The following is a 21,257-nucleotide window of genomic DNA, read 5'->3' on the forward strand; positions in this document are numbered from 1 at the left end:
AGAACATAAAAATTACATAAATACTACATTACCAGTAGTTCCTGATTTCTTTTATGTGAAAAGAGGAAGTCTAGAGTGGGTGAAAGGCAGTTCTCAATGTTGACCTCATCCTTTTGGCAACCTCCTGACTAAATTCCTTGTTTATGAATGGATGTTACAGATAGAGGATTACCTTTTCTGTTGTTCAGACTTCCTTCTGGGGACAACTTAGATATATGGAGTTTTGTTTGTTTTCACTCACCATGTAATTTCTGTCTCAACTGTGTTCACAGAAAGAGAGGCTGGGCTGAAACATGGATGGCAATTTGTGTCCAAATATAACACAGGAATGTTAAATGTTACCAATATTCATTATGCAATGAATGACATAAGAAGATGCAGAAATTATTCTTTCCTTACCGGGACTGAAGACTCTTAATCCTGCATAACATGTCCAGATGACCTGCTGAATACTGTTCAATGACATCTTTGACATCATATGGACGAAGTGTTTCCTTAAACTTTCTCTTTGCAACATGAAATTTCATGATTCTGTGAGGAAAAGCATTTCACAGATTAATCTTCAACAGTTGTGAAACAATACATTTCACTGACAAAATTTGACAGCTAATTTTTAAAAGGAAGATATTTTCAATACAGCTTGTGCAAGTGAACTTTTCCCTTTACAAAATTGTTTTTATAAGTACAAATGTGTAAGTAGAAATGTGTTGTAGCTATCCCTTTGAATTGTTATGTAAATGTCCTGGTTTTGCTAGGATAGAGTTAATTTAGGTTAGTCCCTCTGACTTGATTGAGATATCATGTAAGCTACATTTGTGCTTAAGCTATGTCTGTCCATGTTAGAGGAAAGATTTCTCTAAAAAAAAAATCAATAAATAATAGCATAAGTAATAGCATTCTTTTTCTGGTGCTCATGTAAAGTTCTTTGCTTTCCATTTGGTCTCTTCTCCCAAGTAAGAAGCAATAAGACAAGAGGAAATGGCTTCAAGTTGCACGAGGGGAAGTTTAGATTGGATAGTAGGAAAAATTTCTTCACTGAAAGGGTTGTCAACCATTGGAACAGGCTGCCCAGGGAAGAGATGGTGTCACCATCCCTGCACATCTTTAAAAGACGAGTAGATGTGGTGCTTAGTGACATGGTTTAGTGGTGGACTTGGTGGTGTTAGGTTAACAGTTGGACTTGATGATCTTAAAGGTCTTTTCTAACCAAAATTATTCTATGATTCTACAATTTTTTTTAAAAAATTGAATTTACTTTTTCATCAATTTTTATTTTTAATTAACATTCAGGCCTAAGTATTTGTTTTTAATTTATTTTGCTGACTTAAGATCAAGCTTTGCAGGCTAAAGAAAAGTTCTCATGATTGTTTCATATTGAAATCTATGGGAATTACTGTTTCATTAGCACTGGTGATTTTTTTCCTTGAATATTGCTGCAGAATAGTAAGTATCAGATAACAGTAAATATCCAAAATTGATGAATGGCCTGTGTTTTTTATGTGAGACTTGCACAAGTTCCTGTGATGCTTATAGGAATAGATGATGTCCACTGAGTAGCTCTTCTTAGAATGAAAAGCTTGATATTAAATTGCAAATTTTAAATAATAGAAATGACAAATTTGGAAAGTCAATGGCAATGAGCCAATTTTCCAGGTCAGGTGGTAAAACCTGCAGTAGTCTCCTTGGTTTACATGAGAACTGCGGAAGAGAGATCCATGAAATAACTGGAAGAGAAGCCAAGGAGGGATCAGATGTGTCTGCCATTCTGGTCTGTGTTACAGGGCTTAGGAATCCCCGTTAGGGCCAAACTGCTGATATTTGCTATCTATTGCAATTAAAAAAGCAGAGACAATAAATTGGTATCCTATTCCAGATCCCAATATTTAATGCTAATGTATTCCCTCTTTGTTTATTATTGTATGTATTTAGCAGCTGTAAGACTATGAGCACTGGAACAGGCTGCCCAGAGAGGCTGTGGAGTCTCCATCTCTGGAGATGTTCAAAACCCGCCTGGACACTTTCCTGTGCAACCTGTTCCAGGTGAACCTGCTTTGGCAGGGGGGTTGGACTAGATGATCTTTCGAGGTCCCTTCCAACCCCTACCATTCTGTGATTCTGAGAATGATAACAAAAACCAAAACATGGCATTTACTTTGTGATAAAAATAGATCAGTAGTGTTTTAGTGGAATTCAGGGTATCTGTACCTTTTATAGTTAGGAGAGACATTATAGTAATAGGTATGTAGAGTCAGATTAATAGTATATAGAGATCCTCTACTGTTTTCTGTATCATACATAAATGTTCTTCGAAATAACATCAGCCTTTTCCCACAGTGCTTAGGTTGTTGATATTTCCCATTCTGGCAACTTCCAGTTAAAAATGAGATCGCTTGTCACTGGTATAAAGCTTGAAGTATTATTCTGATTATAGGAATTAAAAATGGAAAAGGCCTGCTAGGAGTAGTCCATCACCTTGACAGTTCAGGACTGATCTTCATGAAGTTTTAAATATGTCAGATGATGCACTTTCCTCTTTTCCATTGTCAGCCACTTCTACAGACTAATGGCTTTCGGTGTCTTTTGTTATCTGATGGCCTCTGAAGCTGGAATACATTTTTTTTTTTTTTTTTTTCCTTTTAGCTGTCAAATGATGCCAAGATGTTCTGTTCATAATAGTCTGGCAGTGCAGACAACCTCCTGGAATCTAGTTCTTTTTTGAAGTTACGAAGAATAAATGATGTAGCTGACACACAAGAACCTATCATTCTTTTGTTATTATTCTCTCTGTTTTGGTGGTCACAATTTTTTACTTCACGGTCTTGATAAAGTAAAAATATGAAACTCTATTAGAAAAGTGGAGCCAGAGGATTAATAGCATAATTGAAGACAACTGAATTTACCACAACTGGGTGATTTTACAAGAGAAGAGACAGAAGACTAATTTTTATTAACAGCCATAGAAGCTTCTTAATCAGTGTGCACAAAAGTTTTCATTACTGCTTTGCAGCTTTGTAACAAGTTTTCTGGTTGCCAAGACAGTTTGTTCATAATGTTCATAAGTCAAACACAGGACCAAAAGCATCATGGCTCTACCAGTGAGATGTAACTCTAGTATTTCTGGTTTCAGTATTAGCTCACGTGCTGCCATCTTGATTAACTTCATCAGGGTTTGGAACAGACCCATGTTGCTTATTTTTTTTTTTGCTTTGAATATATAAAATTTTACAAAAACTATGAAAAAAAAATCGAAGTGTTGGAGAAGACTGGCGTTTTAAAAGCCTGAAAGTTAATTAAGAAACCCAAGACGTGATTTTTTTTTTCAGTGATGGAGCCTAGCAACTGCTTTTCAGTTATTAAATTTAGTTGATTCTCTACAGTTATTTGCTGTTAATTTAAAAAATTCAATTCTCTTTCTATATCTTGAAATAACTATGTAATTGAACTTGAAAGGCTTGAACACCCATCCTGAGAGATTATTACAACTATATAGAGCATATTCAAAGGTAGTAGCTGAATTGTGAACAAAAAAAACCCTTTGAGCTTCCTTCATTCATGCTTCTAGAATAAACAGTTGCCTATTCAGGCATGTTCCTGTGTGACAAAAATGAAGGGTTCAGTTATGTGGGCACAGGTGGATAACCTACCGGTATGAAAAAGGGAGAATGAGCACAAAGTGATTCATACCCCAAGTATCTGAGGCACCAACCCTTGACACAAAAAAGGAAGAGAGCAAACTGCGGCTCGGTGTGTCGTTTCTAGTTATACCACGAGGGGGCAAACAAGACTCATCATAAACTAAACTGAGTCGCCACTGGCAGTACTGAACTGCTAGTACTGACCAAACAGCAGTGACTGAAAGCAAGAATTAACCCAAAAGAACAAAGAGTGTAGTCTTCATGATTTTTAAAAACATTATTTGTATTTTTAAATCACTGTATGCTGCATAGCGAGGTGGTATTTTAAAATTCAAATCTAATGTGGTAAGACAATACGCATGTTGTAAATGTATTTGAGTCACAAGTGTGAGAATTTTCTGGTGAGCATTTGCCATAAAAACTATCCTATTTCAGTGATGCATCCAGAGGAGAGCAGGAAAAAAACCAAACTTTTGTGTTTAATATATGAAAGTGCTTTGTCTATAGTTAATGTCTAAACCACATGTCCCACTAATCTTTACATGGCCTGGTAATTTGTAGAAAGTTGCAGGTCAAATACCAACTTTTATCTTATTGACCCCTAGCAGCCACAAGCAGCATCCATTTCATTTAACTCTTGTCAAATGAAGGATCAGCACTGAGCTAGAATTACAGTGTCTTCTGAATGTGCAGGTTGCATCTCTTTCCTGGCATTTGTTGCATTTAATTTCCATTCATGTTGCCACATCCAGTATTAAAAGCTATTCTGCTTGTCATTAGTGCGCTTTACTGAGACTGGCACTGAGTCAGAACATCTCTCATCCTCTGTGCAGCCCTGTCGTACCCATGCTATTTTTTTTAAACCTGTGTCTTGTCAGTCTTGCTACTATCTTGGGAAGAAATGGAGCTTCATTCTACTGGGATTCAGGTAAACTCACACATGGTTCCTGCCATAAGGATTAAAAGACAGGTTTTACCCATAGCTAGATGAGGTGCTTATGGGTTGTTTGCTCTCTTGCTGCATCAGGAAAGCAGGTGCACAGAGATCTAGTTGTGCTGGTTCCTTTGTCTCTCTATCCTTAGCTTGCCAAATAACCCTTCTTCCTGGTAAACTGCAATGTGCAGAAGAGATCAGGATCCAATACAGAGAGGCCAACAGACAAAGGTGGCTGAGAGGTAGTTCCATGATGTGTGGGGTGAGTGGGTCAATATTGCTGCCTCTCTTGGGTCTTGACCTGTACTAACCCATCCCAGGAGCCAGAGATATTGTTTTCTTCCAAACACTAGGCTGTCATAACAAAAGACACATCTAAGGGCCTTGCCTAGACTCTAAAGACCATCTGGGCAGAAAACATACAATGTGTTGAGACTTAAAAGAAATAGAGGCCTCTGAAACACCACCATTGAACAAATTCCTAATGGCTGCTGAAAACAGATTTTATAGGTGTAACAGAAACATTTCAAAGACTGAACATAAATGGTAAATTATATTTTCCTTCTTTGGCTATTAAATATGTATGACTATTCAACCATACAGCTTATCAGCTCAAGAATTCTCAAATTTCATTATGTTTAGCTACGTTTATTGTTATTATTTCTTATTAACAACAAATGAAAATGTATCTATGTAATCACTAGAGTTAAAGAGAGGAAAGACCTCTTCGGTCAGCAAGTTCATCTTCCTGCTATTGCAGTTATTTCTTGTTGCATATTTATTTATGCTTCTCAAATCTAATTTTGTATTCCATAAATAGTAAAATAATTCCATCATTTCCATTGTGGAGAGTATTACAGACTTTAGTGCCTCTTGCTATGAAAAATGATCAGAGATATTGCCAACAAGTTATCCTCATCTTCTTTTTCTTCTTTTTTATATACATTCATCATTGTGAACTAACAGAGAGACCTGGAAAATGCAATGTTTTTTGTTAGTCTCCAGGAACTCTGAAGGATATTAATGGCTTTTTGTTCATGACAAGACTAGGGCTGGTTGAGTGGTGCTACAAAACCTGCTGGTGCAAAGGCTTAGTGTACCACTGGTAAGAACTGCTTTGTGCAATGCCCTGATCCCAGCTGGAGGCTACGGAGGAGCAGGACTGATGCTGGCCAGGCCCAAGGCATGCTGTGGAGCACACCACGTTTCTCCACACTACCTGTCTGCTCCCTACTCACCCAACATTGTGCAAATGTGTTGAGCAGTTTTTCCTTACTTTCCCTATTGCCTCACTTGATCTTTCCTGACAGAGAGGTTGTAGTAAGGGGGGTGGAGAAGGCACCATAAGAGATGGGCAGTGGAAGACTCAGCTTGGGGGACTTTGAGAGGAGGCTGACAGCTTGACATGTTACCAGACAGGTCTGCCTGGTGGGTCTTCAGTAGGATGGGTTGGGAGTCCTATTTTCGTAAAAAGCCAATATAGAATCATAGAATGGTTTGGGTTGGAAGGGACCTTAAAGATCATCTAGTTCCAACCCCCCTTCCATCAGCAGCGACACCTTCCACTAGACCAGGTTGCTCAAAGCTTCATCCAACCTGGTGTTGAACACTTCCTGGGAGGGGGCATCCACAACTTCTCTGGGCAACCTGGTCCATATATTAAGAACTTTTCCAGGAAAGGACTATTTTCTCCATCTCCTGTTTTGACCTTTTCAAAATGAAAGCTTAGAGATTTGTTTGTTTAAAATCAAAAAGTTGTTTTGAAGAATAAAGTAGTCTTGGGAAAAATGTAAGTAAGCAAGGTCAAAACTGAAGCAGTATGTTTTGAAATTACAAAAAAGAAAGATTATTAAATAAAGATTATAAATAAACCAGTTTTTGTCTTTTACTCTTTCAAGGCTGTCCAGCCTGAGAGTAACCAGCATATTCTAGGCTCTTTTCACAGAAAAAAACCCCCAGTTCTTTCTGATTCCAAAACTAAGAGTGCCTACCTCTGTAAATCCACAGGCATGAATTAATTTTGCTAATTTCATTTTTTCCTCAAAAGAGAAGTACCATTTGTATCAGTGCAAAACAAATTATACCCAGCAGGAAAAAGTAATTACTCTCCCTTATTGTGGTTTTTCAAGGTGATGCAGCCAGAATGGATTCAACTCTATGTGCTTACATTTGGGGTCTTTTGAACAGTGCCTCATGAAGCTATTCAAGTACCTTCTGTCTTCATCTGCTCCTGTATGCCAGCAGGAAAGGAAAAACAGCCTCCACCCTCCCCCATTGCCTTTGCAATTCAAAGCCGTTGCTAAAAACAAACTTCAAAACGAGGCACAAAGTTTCCATATAGGCAGATGTTATCATCTTGAAATTCTACAGTTACTATATAGTGTCTCCGATCCTTCTTCAGATGTTTGCATAGATCCCAGTGTAGTCAGGTAACAGATACTCTGAATAATCAGAAAGAGGAGTATCAGCTACCTGATGAACTGAATTATCAGTCTCTTGATTTTGAGAGATTAAGGTATAGCATTTAACAAAACTCTGAAGTTCATTGCATATTGCTGCTTTACAGATCTCAAACAAAGCTTTATTTCTGAAGCAAGATGTATGTGCTGCTTGCAAGCTAGTGAAACACCATTTGCAGGGAGAGATGGGAGAGATTTGTGGCTAATTGATAGCAAGTGGAGATGCAGAATTGTTATTCACAGTCTCAGTGGTGAAATGAGTTGGTTTTTGGCAAGCCAAGTGTGCAGAGAAAAAGCTGGAGGTAATCTAAAAACTTGACTCCTATCAGTTAAATCGTGCCTGTCTGAAACAATCAAACTGTTGCATCTTTATTCTTCTTATTAGAACATTTCTGTGGATGGCACTGTGCAGAAAGTTTGCCAACTATGTCCCTCACATTTGGTTACTTTCCATTTGAGCTGATAATTACCAAGAGAACTAAGAAAAACGGCAGGTGATATATTGAACAATCCAGTGGTGCCTTTGAAAAAAAGCTCCATGAATTTAGGATTAAAATGTCAAGTTGATTTTAAGGAATTTGGACAGAATTAAGAATGAAATGACCATTGGTATCACTTGCCAGTACAGTGACGACATCCTCTTGGAGCCAAGAGTCAACCATTCTGTTTAAAATGCAACATCACAGACAAGGATCTTTGGCACCAGAGCCAAGGAATTATGCTGAGGTATTCCTAATTTGAGCATTTTCCATTCGAAGGAATAGGTCTGCCTTGTAGGTGGGCGTCCACTGTGTAGCATTATTTCTGTCTCCTGCTGAAACATTTCTGACAAGAGATGGTTCTCAGCAGTGACATTTGAGTTGCCAGTTGCAGTGGCTGTGGACATGGACCTGGTATCTGACACGTCCTGTGAGGTCATTTCCAGGCAGGTTGGAAAAACGGTGGAACAGACATCTGCAAATGATCTGTCAAACTGTCTGTGCTAGTAGAAAAGTATTAGAAACAGCCTTACTCACTCTCTATCTTCCTTGTCCATCAGTGGAAAAAGGGGAAGAAAATACAAGTAGCCTGTAGGTTATCACTGTACGAAATTATTTGATAAAGAGCTTGAGTTCATTCTTCCATAGTGCTGAGAGAACTCAGGTGAGAGTCTCCCTGCAGGAAAACATCATCTTTCATAGGGTTTTGCAGAAATCCCCTGTGGCTGCTGCCTGCCTGCCTGCCTGCAAGAAGGGTGCCAGGCACTGATGTGACTGTGGTGCAGAGCCAGTGGAGTGACACCCAGCAATAACCTCAGGTTTGCTGTCAGCAGAGAGGGAACGCCTGAGCCCTCCTTGCTTGTCAATGTACTCTTTATGGTGGGGGTTTGGCCTGTCAGGATTTGCACTTCAAAATATTCAGGAAGATGAAGAGCCTTGGCTGTCTCAGGAAGGTAAATGCTAAATTTAAGCTTTCAGTGCAGGTAATTTTGTAAGTTTGAATGCTGCTTTCTTGGAAAAGAAGGGGACTATTAGTTTTAAATTATTTGGGTTATATTTAATTCAATGGGTAGTGGCAAGCAAGGCTTTACACAATTGAATGAATGTCATTATTCTGCTGTTACTAGAAGAAAGTTGAAATAAAAGTCATATGTCAGACAGTTTCAGGAATACAGTAATGCAATAAAAACCTAAACTTTAAAAGGAAATAGCTTTTCCAGGCAAAGTAATATACATCCAGTAAAACTACATCGAACTGGATTACAGTAATTTGGATTACAGGAAATATAGTGGAAATCAGCATCCATTACTCTCTTCCTTTTCTGAATCAAATCATATAACATTTTTAGACATTGAAAAGCTGATAACAGAACACATAAAATATTTCAGCTTATAAATACAATACTGATGAAAAGGAAGCATAAATAAGCTATACTAGCATTAGTTATGTAACAAATATAGCCACGTAATAAATTCAACTAACTACCATTTTATTAATTGACATGCAGTTAATTAGTATCATAATCAAAGAGATCTCTGATATTTATTCATTTAGTATTTTTTACTCACCTGATTGCTCTGATGACAGTTTTAAGAGCAGGGGTAAGATCTTCTACTGACACATCACACTGGCACCCTTTATCGTCATAAACATCATCCGTTCCAAGACTGGTGTCAGCTGCAAAATACAAGAGCAGACTAAAAAAGCAGGATTTAAAAATCTCTTCCTTAGTGTTTTAGAACTGCATACACAGTGGTTCTGGAAAAATAAGGAGTACAAATCAAATAAGACAGAACTTCATCAGTTTACAAACTATACGATGCACTTGTCTGTGTCTCTGCTTGTGTCATAAAAGGCCTGGGTAGTCCCCAGTGTAAATTGTAAAAGTTAGAAAGGAAGAAAACCCTCTTGTTTTTCGAAGAAATTAATAGTTTAGTGCCAGTATGTCTATTCCTGATCTCTCTCTGTTTTTCCTCATATCCTCTGTCTAAAGGAAAAGTGGTGAGCTAACAGATGCAATGGCAGAAGCAAAAGATGCTGAAATGATATTAAATTGTCATTTTTTTTTACCACTGTGGATCAACTTGACACTGAAGTCAAAAGGAGAAGATCAATTTCATCTACTAAGGAGGCTGTGGAATGTGGAAAAACATTTTATTACAGGTGAAAATAAATGAAGTACCTTTTTGCCAGAAATGAATAGAGAATGACATCCATCATGGATCAATTGCCACCTTAAACCTCATACCTATATAGATATTGCAGCCTTCCTTTGCAATAGGAGCTTAGGCCAAGTTACTGTATTTATTTGCCTGAAAAAAACAGATCCTCTATCCTTTCCTAATGCCACCTCTGCAGTTACTGTTTGAGAACTAGCAATCTTAGAAGTGCCTAGTGTACTTCAATGCACAAGAAAACAGGGACTGATGCATGACCAAGTGTCCTGGTTTTGCTAGGATAGAGTTAATTTTCTTAGTAATTAGAATAGCTGTATTTTGGTTTCAGTGTAGAACTTGTTATGAGAGGAATGTTGATAAAAGTACTAATGTTATTAGTTGCTGCTGGAGCTCAAGGCCATCGTGTTTGGCTGGTTCACAGCTGCATTACGACTGGGAGGGAGAAGTGCAGTGAATAGCAAAACCCAAAACTGGCATCTGGTTGTGCCAATGAAATATTCCATATCATATCACGTCATGTCAGTATATTAACCAGGGCTGACTGGAAGACAGGGGTATTCTCTCAGGCATCACTTGGGCTTGTTCTTCCAGGGTTTTGGTTTTGGGACTGTCTGGGCTCTGGGATCACTGGCTGGCACAGGCCAGGCATTGGGCAGTGGGCAGTGAGCACTGTGTATCACTCATTTGTATATTCTGTTATCACTGTTGTTATCATTATCATTTTATTTTAATTAGTAAATAGTTTTTATCTCAACCTGTGAGTTTCCTTGCCCTTTTCTTTCCATTTCCCTCTCCTACTCCCTAGGGGCGGGGAGGGTGATAGAGCAGGCTGTGTTTGGCTGCAAGGTGCAAGCCAAAAGTGTGAATCCACCCAAACCACCACACCAAGAAGTTTTACAAACTTAAAATGCACTGGAGTGGGAACAGAGCAAATAGGGCAGGGTCAGTGAATGCCCTTATGTCATATATGTCTTGAAGGCACATGAAATACAGGAAACCTGTCTTGAAAGTAGATGTTTTTTCCTCCCAAACCATCTCTCTTCACCTGCGTAAAGTCGAAGTGCCCAGGCAAAGAATTTCACTCAAGGTCACTGTATTTCAACATGTAAGTGTCTCTGCTTCATAAAGAAGAGAGTGTAAAATGGAATAGTGACATATGAAATAGAGAAAAAAGGATGGAATTCAGTAACCCTCAGTAATGGAGATTTCTTCCCAGTCCTATGTTCCTACCTACATTCATGCTGTTATTTAAAACATAGGCTTAGTCATCCAGAAACATTGCAAGTAAACAGTTTCAGAGGCTTCTACTGTAAGCAAATTTGAAGCACAATCAGACACAAATGCAGGACATTTTTTGCAAGTTCCTTTTTCACAAAGACTGTAAATTAAAGTTGAAAAATATTGTCAGTCAGAAGTGCCTGGAAATTTTATGGTAAGTTTTAAATCTAATAGGATTGCTATTTTAGAAGAAACAGCATCGTACAAGGCTGCATCTTCAGGAACTGGTATTGCTGCATTATTGTCTTCACAGATTTAATATTTGTCCATAATAGTTTATTTTGATGACTCTGGCTATTTCATTACCCTCAAGAATATATTTTCTTTTTGACTGTTGCTGAACTGGAACATCCATGAGGAACATCTACGGTAGCTTTGAAGAGCAGGAAGTTTTACCTTTGACAGATCAACTTAATATAGGAAGAAAGATGGTTTATAGCCAAGTTATTGTCTTCAAGTACAGATGAAACAATTAAATGCAACCTTAAAAAATTTTCAGTTTAACACTGTAAAAATGAAATTTTCATACAAAACTGAAATCTCTCCTATGCTATTACTGTAAGTTGTGCCTACAATGATGACAAATGCTTTTTTTCTTGCACTCTTTCACAAGCTTTGCTACTGACTTGGCTTATCTTACAGATAATATATATGTGTCTCTCCACCTAACCTGCCTAACTAACATTTGAATTCCTGTCCAAAAATGTAATTAGCTAAAATGAACTATGTAATTAGTTTGATAGTTATATACACTACCTAAAACTCTATCTCAGAAAGTGCTAAGTGTTCCACGACACTAAATTTCCAGGTGTCATGTCTGATCAACCTCTCCAGTTACTTCTCCCAGTGCTGACATCTCCCAGCTCATTTCTAAGTGCCATACTAAAATCAGACCTTTTTATGCCACTGCTATTTCCGGTGGCTCTCTAAGGTTTGAATCTACTCAGTTATGCTATAATAAATTAGGAATAATTCTGCTAAGGTCACAAGATTTACAACCATGTAAACTCAGTGAAACAGGAGACTCCAACTTGAAAGTTTAAAATAAACATGTTTCTGAATGGTTCTCTCGCTGATATGGTTCCTGGGTCATTTGCCAAGTACAGTGTCATTAATAAAAATGCTCCCTTAACCCTGTATATCTTTGCATAACTGTTTTAAGAATAGTGTAGTGCAATTATAGCATTCCCTATTGCTCACATGTGGATACAAAAATCAGTAAAATCTTTAGACAGATGCTGGAAAATTCATATGAATTTAAGCCAGCTTTAAGAAGAGATACCACTCCTAATAAATTACTTTTTTTTTTTTTTTCTCTTTCTAATATTCCCACTGACGTGCATTTCCTTCGTTATGGCAGGCACTCAGTACCACATGTCAATAAAAATTGTGAAAAGCTATAACACTTGTTTGATTCATATGGGAAACATTCATGTTTCTTTATAATACTGAGCAAATTTGGGAAAACGTTTGGGAAATGCATAGTAACTATTTGGAAAAAAAAAAATCCAGTTTAAACACTTCCCTGAAATCAAAGTTCACATTCTGATGAATTTTTCCAGTGGAAGTTCATGTTATGTACAACATAGTTATGAGGTGAGATGTACTTGTATTGCTTCTGTCCTTCTTGAGTTCATCCTCGAGGTCGGGGCCATGTTTGGACCAGTTTGGCTGCTTCAGTAGCTCCAGCTGTTAAAATTCCTGCCAGTTCCCAGACAGGGCTAAACTACGACTTCTGATGAGCTTCACTCCATGCTAGTGCCTGTTCTCATAGAGAGCCTTCCCCATCATTAAATGGGGCAGGTAGACCCTCCAGTGCCAGCTCATGCCCAGCTCTGGACACATCTGCTTGTTCGTCCTTCCTCAACCCCTTCAGCCACATCTCCTGGTCTCCATCGGAGTGGCTGTGCACTGTCCAAGTGGGCTCCACAGGCAATCTTAGGCAGCAGCTGCTCTACATGAATCCAGCTGCTCTGTCAGGCCTTCCCAGGGTTAGCACAGGTCCTTCTTTCTCTCCAGGAACCTATACCAACAGCTAAACAGGCCTTTCAAGTCTGTTGCTCTGGCAGCTCATGAATCTGGTCTTGATGATGGCCAAATCTTAATGCAGATTTAGACATACCCCTGCAAGTCTCTATGGAGAGAAGGGGTGTCAGCCAGTCTGACAATCCAGAAAGAACTCCCCTTTTCTAATACCAGCATCTTTACAATTCAGGATGTGTTTTGATCCTAAATGTCAATCTGGAAAGTGTTTATTTCACAACCAATGAGGCATCTGCCGTTATCTTACGATGTTTGACATTGTTTACTTTGGGCTAAAGTTTTGTCTTTGACACTTCTTAATTTCTTCCTCTTTCTTCCTTAAGAGCAGTCTTTGATTTAATCACACAGCAAATCAGCAATTACCAAGAAATAGAAGAGAGGCATGCACAAGTCATTAAAATCTTCTTGATATCTCCCTGTTTGTCACAGTATTTATGCATTCTTCTTGCAAATGCCAGTCATTTATGATCACCCCAAATGAATGGGCTAAAAATTACACTGTTCTGAAACATTATGTCACCAGTAAAACATTTATGAGTTTATAGCTGCATTTCATATGTCTCTATGTAAAAGTTATGCACAAGGCTTGATTTATTATTTCTGTAAATATAATGTGTCCTTTCTTAGTAGTGTTTTCTCTTGTTTAATAACATGCTTTGGCATCAGGAAAACTGTGACAATACTCTGATCACCCTCATAGCTCCATGCTTTCAATGTCAATAACATTCAAGTAATTATGTGCCTGTTGAACAGAATCAAAAAGATTTTGTACTCTAATTTGTTTTCTGGGAACTGCCATATGCTTGCAACGACAGTCCAGCATTAATAAGACTGTGATAGTTCAACTTAGCTGGCAGCCAAACAAGACACAGCCACTCACAGCCCCCCCACACCTCTTAGGCACATCTCCCTTTTCTAACTAGTGCCAACACTATGAATAGCCCTATGGAAGTGCTCCTAACGTAGTGATTGGTATGGTGATCCCAACATAGACCCTTTGACTTGTTTTTTGGAAGCCTTCAGAAGCACTGAGATCTAACTCTGACTTTGTAGCAGGTAGGTAGGGCTCCTCATGTGGCTGATCTAAATCATTCTGCTGAGGCTGAGTACCCACCTTTTAGATATGGCAAAACATAAATAGGTGTCTGAAATTGATAGTCTGCATATGAATCTCAGTTATTCATGTTACAGCACAGTGTTGTGTCAACTTGGTTAAAAAAGCACTGATTTGGAAAAAAAGTCTGATTGATTTTCATTGTAATGCATGACTCAAGGTGAAAAATGGATGGTGGCCTAATTTTCACAGGTGCTGAGTTACAAAAGGCATAGTTTATAACTATCATTCAAAATCCAGAGTTCAAGTTGGGAACTGAAGTCCAAGCAATTCATAATGCAGTCCCGCAGCCTGCTCTCCATCCCGCTTGGCAGCCTCATCCGAGTGCAGAGCTGCCCAGGGCAGCAGTGCAGGGCACCCTGACATGGCTCACTCACCTCCAAACTCATTTTCTGCATGAACGGACAGAAAGAAAATGAGTGGAGAATTCAGTGCATCTAATTTCTGGTCAAATAAAGTTAGACATAAATTCAGAGTGTTTGGAGGACAGACCATCCCGTCACAGGACGTGCAGCCCTGTGGAAGGTGCAGATGCATAGGTCTGCTGCAGCAGGGGTGCCCAGGCAGCTGCTTTAGCATTAGGCTCCTCACTGCCTTACTGTTAAATGGCTACTGAGCTCAAGTGACCCCTCTTGTTCAAGAAGCAATGCTAGCAGCTTAATAGTCTCATTATTCTGTTCTTTCAGCCCCTTTTGAAAGCAATGTAGAACTCCTATTATGCTGCTGTAGGTAATGCCTAGGATGCCCGCAAGGTAAGTGCATTTCACTCAGCTTTACACTGCCTTTGAAGTACCTCTCTTCATCCTGAGCATTTGCTGTGAAGAATTAGGGATTTAGTATATAATCTCTAAAAAATGGAGATGCCCTGCGCATGTTTTATAGTATTTCCACAGATCTTCATAATGCACAGAATGTTACACAAAATCTCAGTTACATTTTCTCCTCAAAAATTATTCTAAGTACAAACATCTTCATGGTTTATGTTCATACAACTCATGCAATTTCACTTTGTCAAAATACAATGTCTCAGCCTAGTGCCTTTGTTTAAATTTGTTTCACAAAACTTCTCACCTCTTCACAAGCTCTCATTACTTTCCTGTTTGTTGAACCATTAATACAAAAATTCCTTTCACTACTCCTAGAAGTGATTTTCCTTCAATTTTTTCTTTGCTTTAAACCATCAACAAGCTGACTTTCTTTCGGTAAAGAGTTCACATAAATCATTTTACCATGATTGCTTGCTATGCTCCATAGGAAAAATCAACTGAAAAAAGCAACACTAATTGGGATGGAACTTAATTGCATGCTTAATGATAAGAACGCCCAAAGCTCCCCCAAAGAGGGAAAAGCAGCAGCCTGTGTTTGCATGCTTTCTAGAGCAGAGGCCAGGAAAAGGAGGCCCAAGGGAGTGAATCATGTATTTATTTCCCTGAAAAAAATAAAAGACTTTCTTCTAATCATGAAAGAAGGAAGGAGGTGGGACAAGTAAACTTCCATGATGTGCTCTTCATGTTAGATGCTTAATATTTGTCTAGAAAATGACACAAAAATCCCTGGTAGTACACAACAGTATTCATGTGGCAAAATTAAGCAAGAGGAAACAAGGCTGATAACATTTGCAAGCATTGTTTACAGGGAGCTTTTATGAAATGGCTGCCATTTCCATGCTGGAAAGCAGTTTCTCAGGAAAGGAAGGAAGCTGGTGCCTCCTGGAAGGAGGAGCACTTCTGCAGGAGCTTGTAGGAGCTCCTTTTAATTTCTGCATGACCTGGGCCTTGACCCTGCAGGCAGTACCTGTGGAGTGCAGTAGTGTTGTATGCCTTGCCTGTTCCTTTCTCCCTTGTCTTTCTCCTGAAAAAGGCAAAACTTTCCAGATGGGGAAGAGAAGAGGACATCAGAACTGGAATTGGTAGCTAGCAGAATATCATAAAGAATATCCCTACCAGCATTTTATATAAGCATGTCTAAAAAAGCTCAGATTTGGCCAAAATGGAAAACAGGATTGGTGGAAAGTTTTTTACATGTTTTGGGTATAATTATTTAGTCTACTTTCTTTTAGTAGACTAAATAATTATAGACTTTCTTTAGTAACTGCAGTTTTTTAAGGTCAGAAACCTAATTTCTATCAGTTATCATATAATGCAGGCAAGTTCCAAATATCTAAAATTCCAGCATTCCCTTCTAACAACTTTCAATTATCTTTAGTTATTATTTAACTTCTCAAAAATTTTCTGCACTGGCAATATTTCATGGAACAGCTCCCACTACTTAATTAAAAAGACTCCTTTTAATTTTGAGTGATGATAGGGAGGACCAGGAGACTTCCTAAAAACAATTCATTATATGCACAATAATTATGCAGTTAAAATGGCTGATCTTGTTATAAATAGTGGCAGATTAGCCAGCAAGTTTAGATGTCAATGTGAGAAGAGGAAGAGAGTAAAATGCTGGGTGACTCTACAGGTGCGATTTTAGTGTATTTTTAGATACACAGCTCTGTTATTTTACATACACTGCATACAAGAAATTAAAACTCTGAAAGAAATTGCAGATCTATATTATAAGATTGAGAACTGTGGGATACTGAGCTAAATGTCACACCTAATTCTCTGTCTCCCTACAAGATCTTGATATGATTTCTGATATTCCATAACATTTACAAAGGTCCTGTGCCCTGGGAGACTTCCAGGTCCTGTTGTTTGAAGGAGGTGGTAGCCATGGGAAAAGGGAGAGAGAAGGACAGCAGCTTTAGATTCAGGTAGCCACAGGAGAGTTCTGTATTTTAAAAAGCCATGAAAGATTTCCTCAACAACTTTTTATAAAAGTGAAAACATTCCTCAAATGTTTCAGATTTGGTGCAAGTGGGTTACATGGTGGTTGGGAAGTTTTATGAGCATCCTCTCAAAATGACTTCTTAACTCATTTGTGTACTCTTCACTGCAGATGAGGTTGTCTGAAATCCATGCAAATCATACTCTTGTGTGATGGTCTGCTGCTGTCCCTCATGGAGATGAGCTTGCTCATCATCCACCTGTGACCACCAGTAAGCGCTCAGTCTGGTGAGCAATGGCACATAGCAAGTTCCTCAAGATGTATCATAAAGAGGGAGACTAAATTATGGACTCACAGGGCCAGGACCTTTGTTGGAATAAACTAAAATAGTGCCTCAAAACCAATGGCCTGTACTTATTTATACAAAATGAAAAAATGACTTGCAGCTTAGATCAGAACACCAGATTATTTTTATAAAACCTTCCTAATTAATTACAGTGACAAATGTAATAAACGAGAACTCTATCGTCAACTTAAACAATCACAAGAAAATAAATCTCCTGTCTAGCACAAATTGATATATTGCTAATAAAATGTCATTTACTCTCATCATACGGGGTTTTATACAAATTGAGCAGCTTTGTTTTGACATCATGCAGCTTCATGGTGAATCAGCAAATTTAAGATAACTGAGGTGTAAAAGTAACCAAACTAAGAACTTTTGCCACATCAAGTGAACCTTATACAAGGTCAAGATATTTGTGCTACTGAAAGGAAAACTTGTCATTTTTGCAATACATAAATTACATGGTAGTAACTGAGGATATGGGGGCTGAGATGCACAACTGCATTCTTTCCATGGCTCTTATAATATACTCTACCCTGAGGATTTTGTGCAAGTACTCTGTAGGGAATGAAAGGCTAGAGGTCGTGTGAGCATATAATGTTCAGGGATGGTGCAAGAAATCAAATATTTCCCTAGAGAGTTCTTTTTGATTAATCAAATGACATATGTTTGTAATATCTTCAGTGCTGAATGCTTTTGATGTTTTATTCAAAAAGCCACACAATACCTCTAGGTTACACTAAAGGCACGATAACTCAGGCAGAGGCTTAGAAACATGGGATGGTAGAAAACAAGTATAATAGGGCATTTGTGTCCCTCACTGAGAACTGCATGCACAACACAGTATCTGTTCATTACTCCAGCTATGGCTGTGCAGGGCTGGAGCATGATTTAAGCAGTAAAGGTTCTCTTCCTCAGAAAAGAGGAAAGGAGAGATTCTGTCAGGTAGGTCTCCATGTCTGGATACAACAAGGCTCGGGCACAGTGTCTTAAGCAATGGCCTGAGATCGCCTGTGCTATTTAATCACTTGCACAGACTCTGCCATGGGTTTGGCCCCTGCCAGTGGGTATTCTCATGTGCCACAGACCACTTCCCAGAGGCAGTTTGGCTGTGGTTTCCCTGGTTTTGGTGGAGGGACACAAGCTGTACTGCATGAGGCAGTCCTGGGGCGAGAGGTGGCTCCTGGCTCACTCAGTGAATGGATACGGTGGTGGCTGCCTGCGGCTCCGAGGTCAGGCAGCATCTGTGCCTGTGTGACATGGCATCCCTTTGGGGGAGGCTCTTGCATGATTCTATAAGATCCTTGTATCCTTTTAGGTGTGTGCTTTGTAAAACTTTGCTATTTATCATTCTTGAGTGGTGAAGATCTCTCTCTGATCTGCCTGGTCCTGAAAATTCCCTTTTAAACTCATAACAGGGATTGGAAATACAACATCCTGGCACCTTCATTAATTTGTGCAGGGTCTCCTCTTCAACAAGACTTCTGGCAGTTGTGAGCCACATGTCACCAGAGACTGGATATGTATTTAAAATCAGATTACGTAGGTCTTGGGTTTTGACTTTGCTCCCCAGCACTGTTAAATGCTCTGGAGAGCGTCTGCAGCCACGCCACCAAAGCTCTCTCCAGCCATCAAAGCCCTCTCAGGTTTGGATTCAATTTGCAAATGTACATATGTAGCTAGAATAATTGCTGCCGTTGCCAGGCCATCTTTGGCAATAGCAATAAAAGGTTTATAGGCAGTTTCAGAGAACTGTTGCTGTCCATAAATAAAGCCATTTGTGCAACAGTTTTGTCCATACTGCTCTAAGACTGCTATGCCAAAATCCTTTTGGGACATACCTGTGGCCAGCTTAAATGTTTTGCTTGCTGCCAAGAAACCCTCCTTCTGTGGTTTTAGTATGCAGCGGGGGAGTGTTAGTAAGCCTTTGTTACTGGGTAGCCTAAGAGGAAGGCTACTACATTTTCAATCATATTAGCCTCTTAGTTGCCTTGATAAGCTCCTGTCTGGATCAGAAACCTCCCTTTACAGTATAGTTTCTAATTGCTAATGTTTATTTTTTCCAGCAGTCTCTTTCTGATAATTTTGGCCCAGATTCCAACCACGTCCTTTATCAGAACATCAATGCAAAGTTGCTGCATTCATGACCTGCCTTAGATCATCCCCATATGCTAACGTCTCTTCCTTTATAAACCCTCTACCTATGTATTTGCTTCTTTGCTTTTGCTTTATTTTTACAGAGCTCAATGCACCTCACCTTCATAGTGAGGTGCTATGAAATCACTTCTCTGCCTGTGCTAGTAGAAGATAATTTACAACCCCAAATTCCATACGGTGAAAGAAAAATCAAGTAAATATCTGAGTGTCTTCTCTTTTGGAAGGGGAAGTTCGTAATGAGAGTTTATTATTTTTTCCTTAGATCCCTGACATAAAGTTTTGTCACTGGACTGGGTACCCAGTGCTATATTGACTCAGTTCAAAGGGTCTATTGCAAGTGTTGTTTCTTCTTCCTGAAACATGCTACAGAGATGTAAGGAGAATCACCAGACCGGCTGTTCAAGGGTATTGTTCAGTGTCCAGACTTTGATCTAGAAAGGGGTGGGCTTCTAGTTTGGCAGTAAGATCAGCACACCAAAATAATTAATGCTTTGGCTGGAGAATGCCAAAGGAGGAAACTGGAAGACCTGACAACCAAGATATATTAACAAAAGCTACAAATATTGTATTTTCATTCAGTGAAAAATGCAAGATATTCTAAACTAAATATATTATCTCCAAATCCTTTTAATTAAGCTGTCAAATGCAGAAAGTATATCAAACTATGACATTGGTAACACAACAACAACAACAACAAAATCAAGGTTGGTAGTGTCTGACTTTCCCTGCAATGAATTAGGTAAGGTAGCAAGGAGCTGCCTTTCAGCAATGAGCACTCTGGACATCTTTCTGATGATACCAGTCCTAGAAGCAGCTGGATGAGGTCCCAGAGTGGAAACTTGGCATTTGCCTAAAAGCTGGAGACAATGGAAGCTGTTCCTCCTGCCACGGATGAGAAATTGGTCATATCTGTTGGCCCCAGTTCATAAGGGTGGACTAGTAGCTGGAAACCTCTGAGAAGGAAACAGACTGTGCTCGCCCTGAGGAGCGGGAAGATCTTTAAGGGTTTCAGCAATGAACACTCTGTTGTTGTTATTATCTTTTATCTACAGAAATACCCAAGGTGCTGTTTATGCCACCTTTTCCATGAAAGGGAGACAGTAAGAGGGAAGATGATCTTCTCATGCAGATCATTGCTTTTAACAACTATATGTACAGGACAAAATAGAGGACACGCTGAGGAAATGTTTCTGTGACAAATGGGCTGATGAAAAAACAAATGGATGCTTGAGTGATGTGTAGGCTGTGAGGCTGGAGCAAAAGGGAGCTGCTGATATCTCAGGAGCATGCTCAACAAATTACTCTCTTCGTAGGTCACTTCCAGGCGCAGTGCGAGTTGTGAGGGTTTAACCTATGAAATCACCTCTGGCATGGTTTTGGGGAGATACTTGCGCTATGTAAGTGATTATGTAGGAAGTCTAAATTTAGACAGGGTAGCCTGAACCCCACACTGGTACCTAGAGCATTTCTCACTTCCCACTGTGGAGCAAGTGTTCTTGTCCCAGCTCCGCATCAGAGTGAGACCGAGGCCGGCATCATACAGCCCCTGTGCCACAGCTGCTGTGGGATGCAAGCCAGGGCTTGTGCCCTAGATCGGAGTGAGGAGCGGTGAGCAACCTGGATAGCAGCCTGGTGGCTGGTACACCCCAGAAGCTCACTGTAACACAGCCAAATTTGGGGTTTGTGCATCTGAGAGGTCTCCATGGGGGAGGGTTAGCCTTGAACGATGACCTTAGCAAACACTGTTGGTTTGTCTTGTTTGCCCTCCAGGAAATGTTTATTTACCCAGGCTTTTCCTGATGAGATGTGTTGCGTAGGACGTTCTCAGCTGAGGGATGGGGCATTTCAGTTCAATGAGTATT

The 21,257-nt window shown here is 39.3% G+C and overlaps 1 protein-coding gene across 1 annotated transcript in view; it reads right to left on the bottom strand.

Annotated features, from left to right (window-relative positions):
• Positions 1 to 399: 399 nt before the first annotated feature.
• LOC104521414 (potassium voltage-gated channel subfamily KQT member 5) overlaps positions 400 to 21,257 on the bottom strand; it is a gene marked incomplete at both ends in the record, with an annotated part of 46,902 nt that continues 26,044 nt past the window's right edge. Inside the window, 2 exons of the mRNA XM_010163399.1 lie at positions 400 to 531; positions 9,077 to 9,185. Coding sequence (XP_010161701.1) covers positions 400 to 531; positions 9,077 to 9,185 — 241 coding nt within the window. The remainder of the gene's footprint in view (positions 532 to 9,076; positions 9,186 to 21,257) is intronic.

Source organism: Antrostomus carolinensis, unplaced genomic scaffold (genome assembly GCF_000700745.2).
Source record: "Antrostomus carolinensis isolate BGI_N321 unplaced genomic scaffold, ASM70074v2 scaffold1142, whole genome shotgun sequence".
Classification (NCBI taxonomy): domain Eukaryota; kingdom Metazoa; phylum Chordata; class Aves; order Caprimulgiformes; family Caprimulgidae; genus Antrostomus; species Antrostomus carolinensis.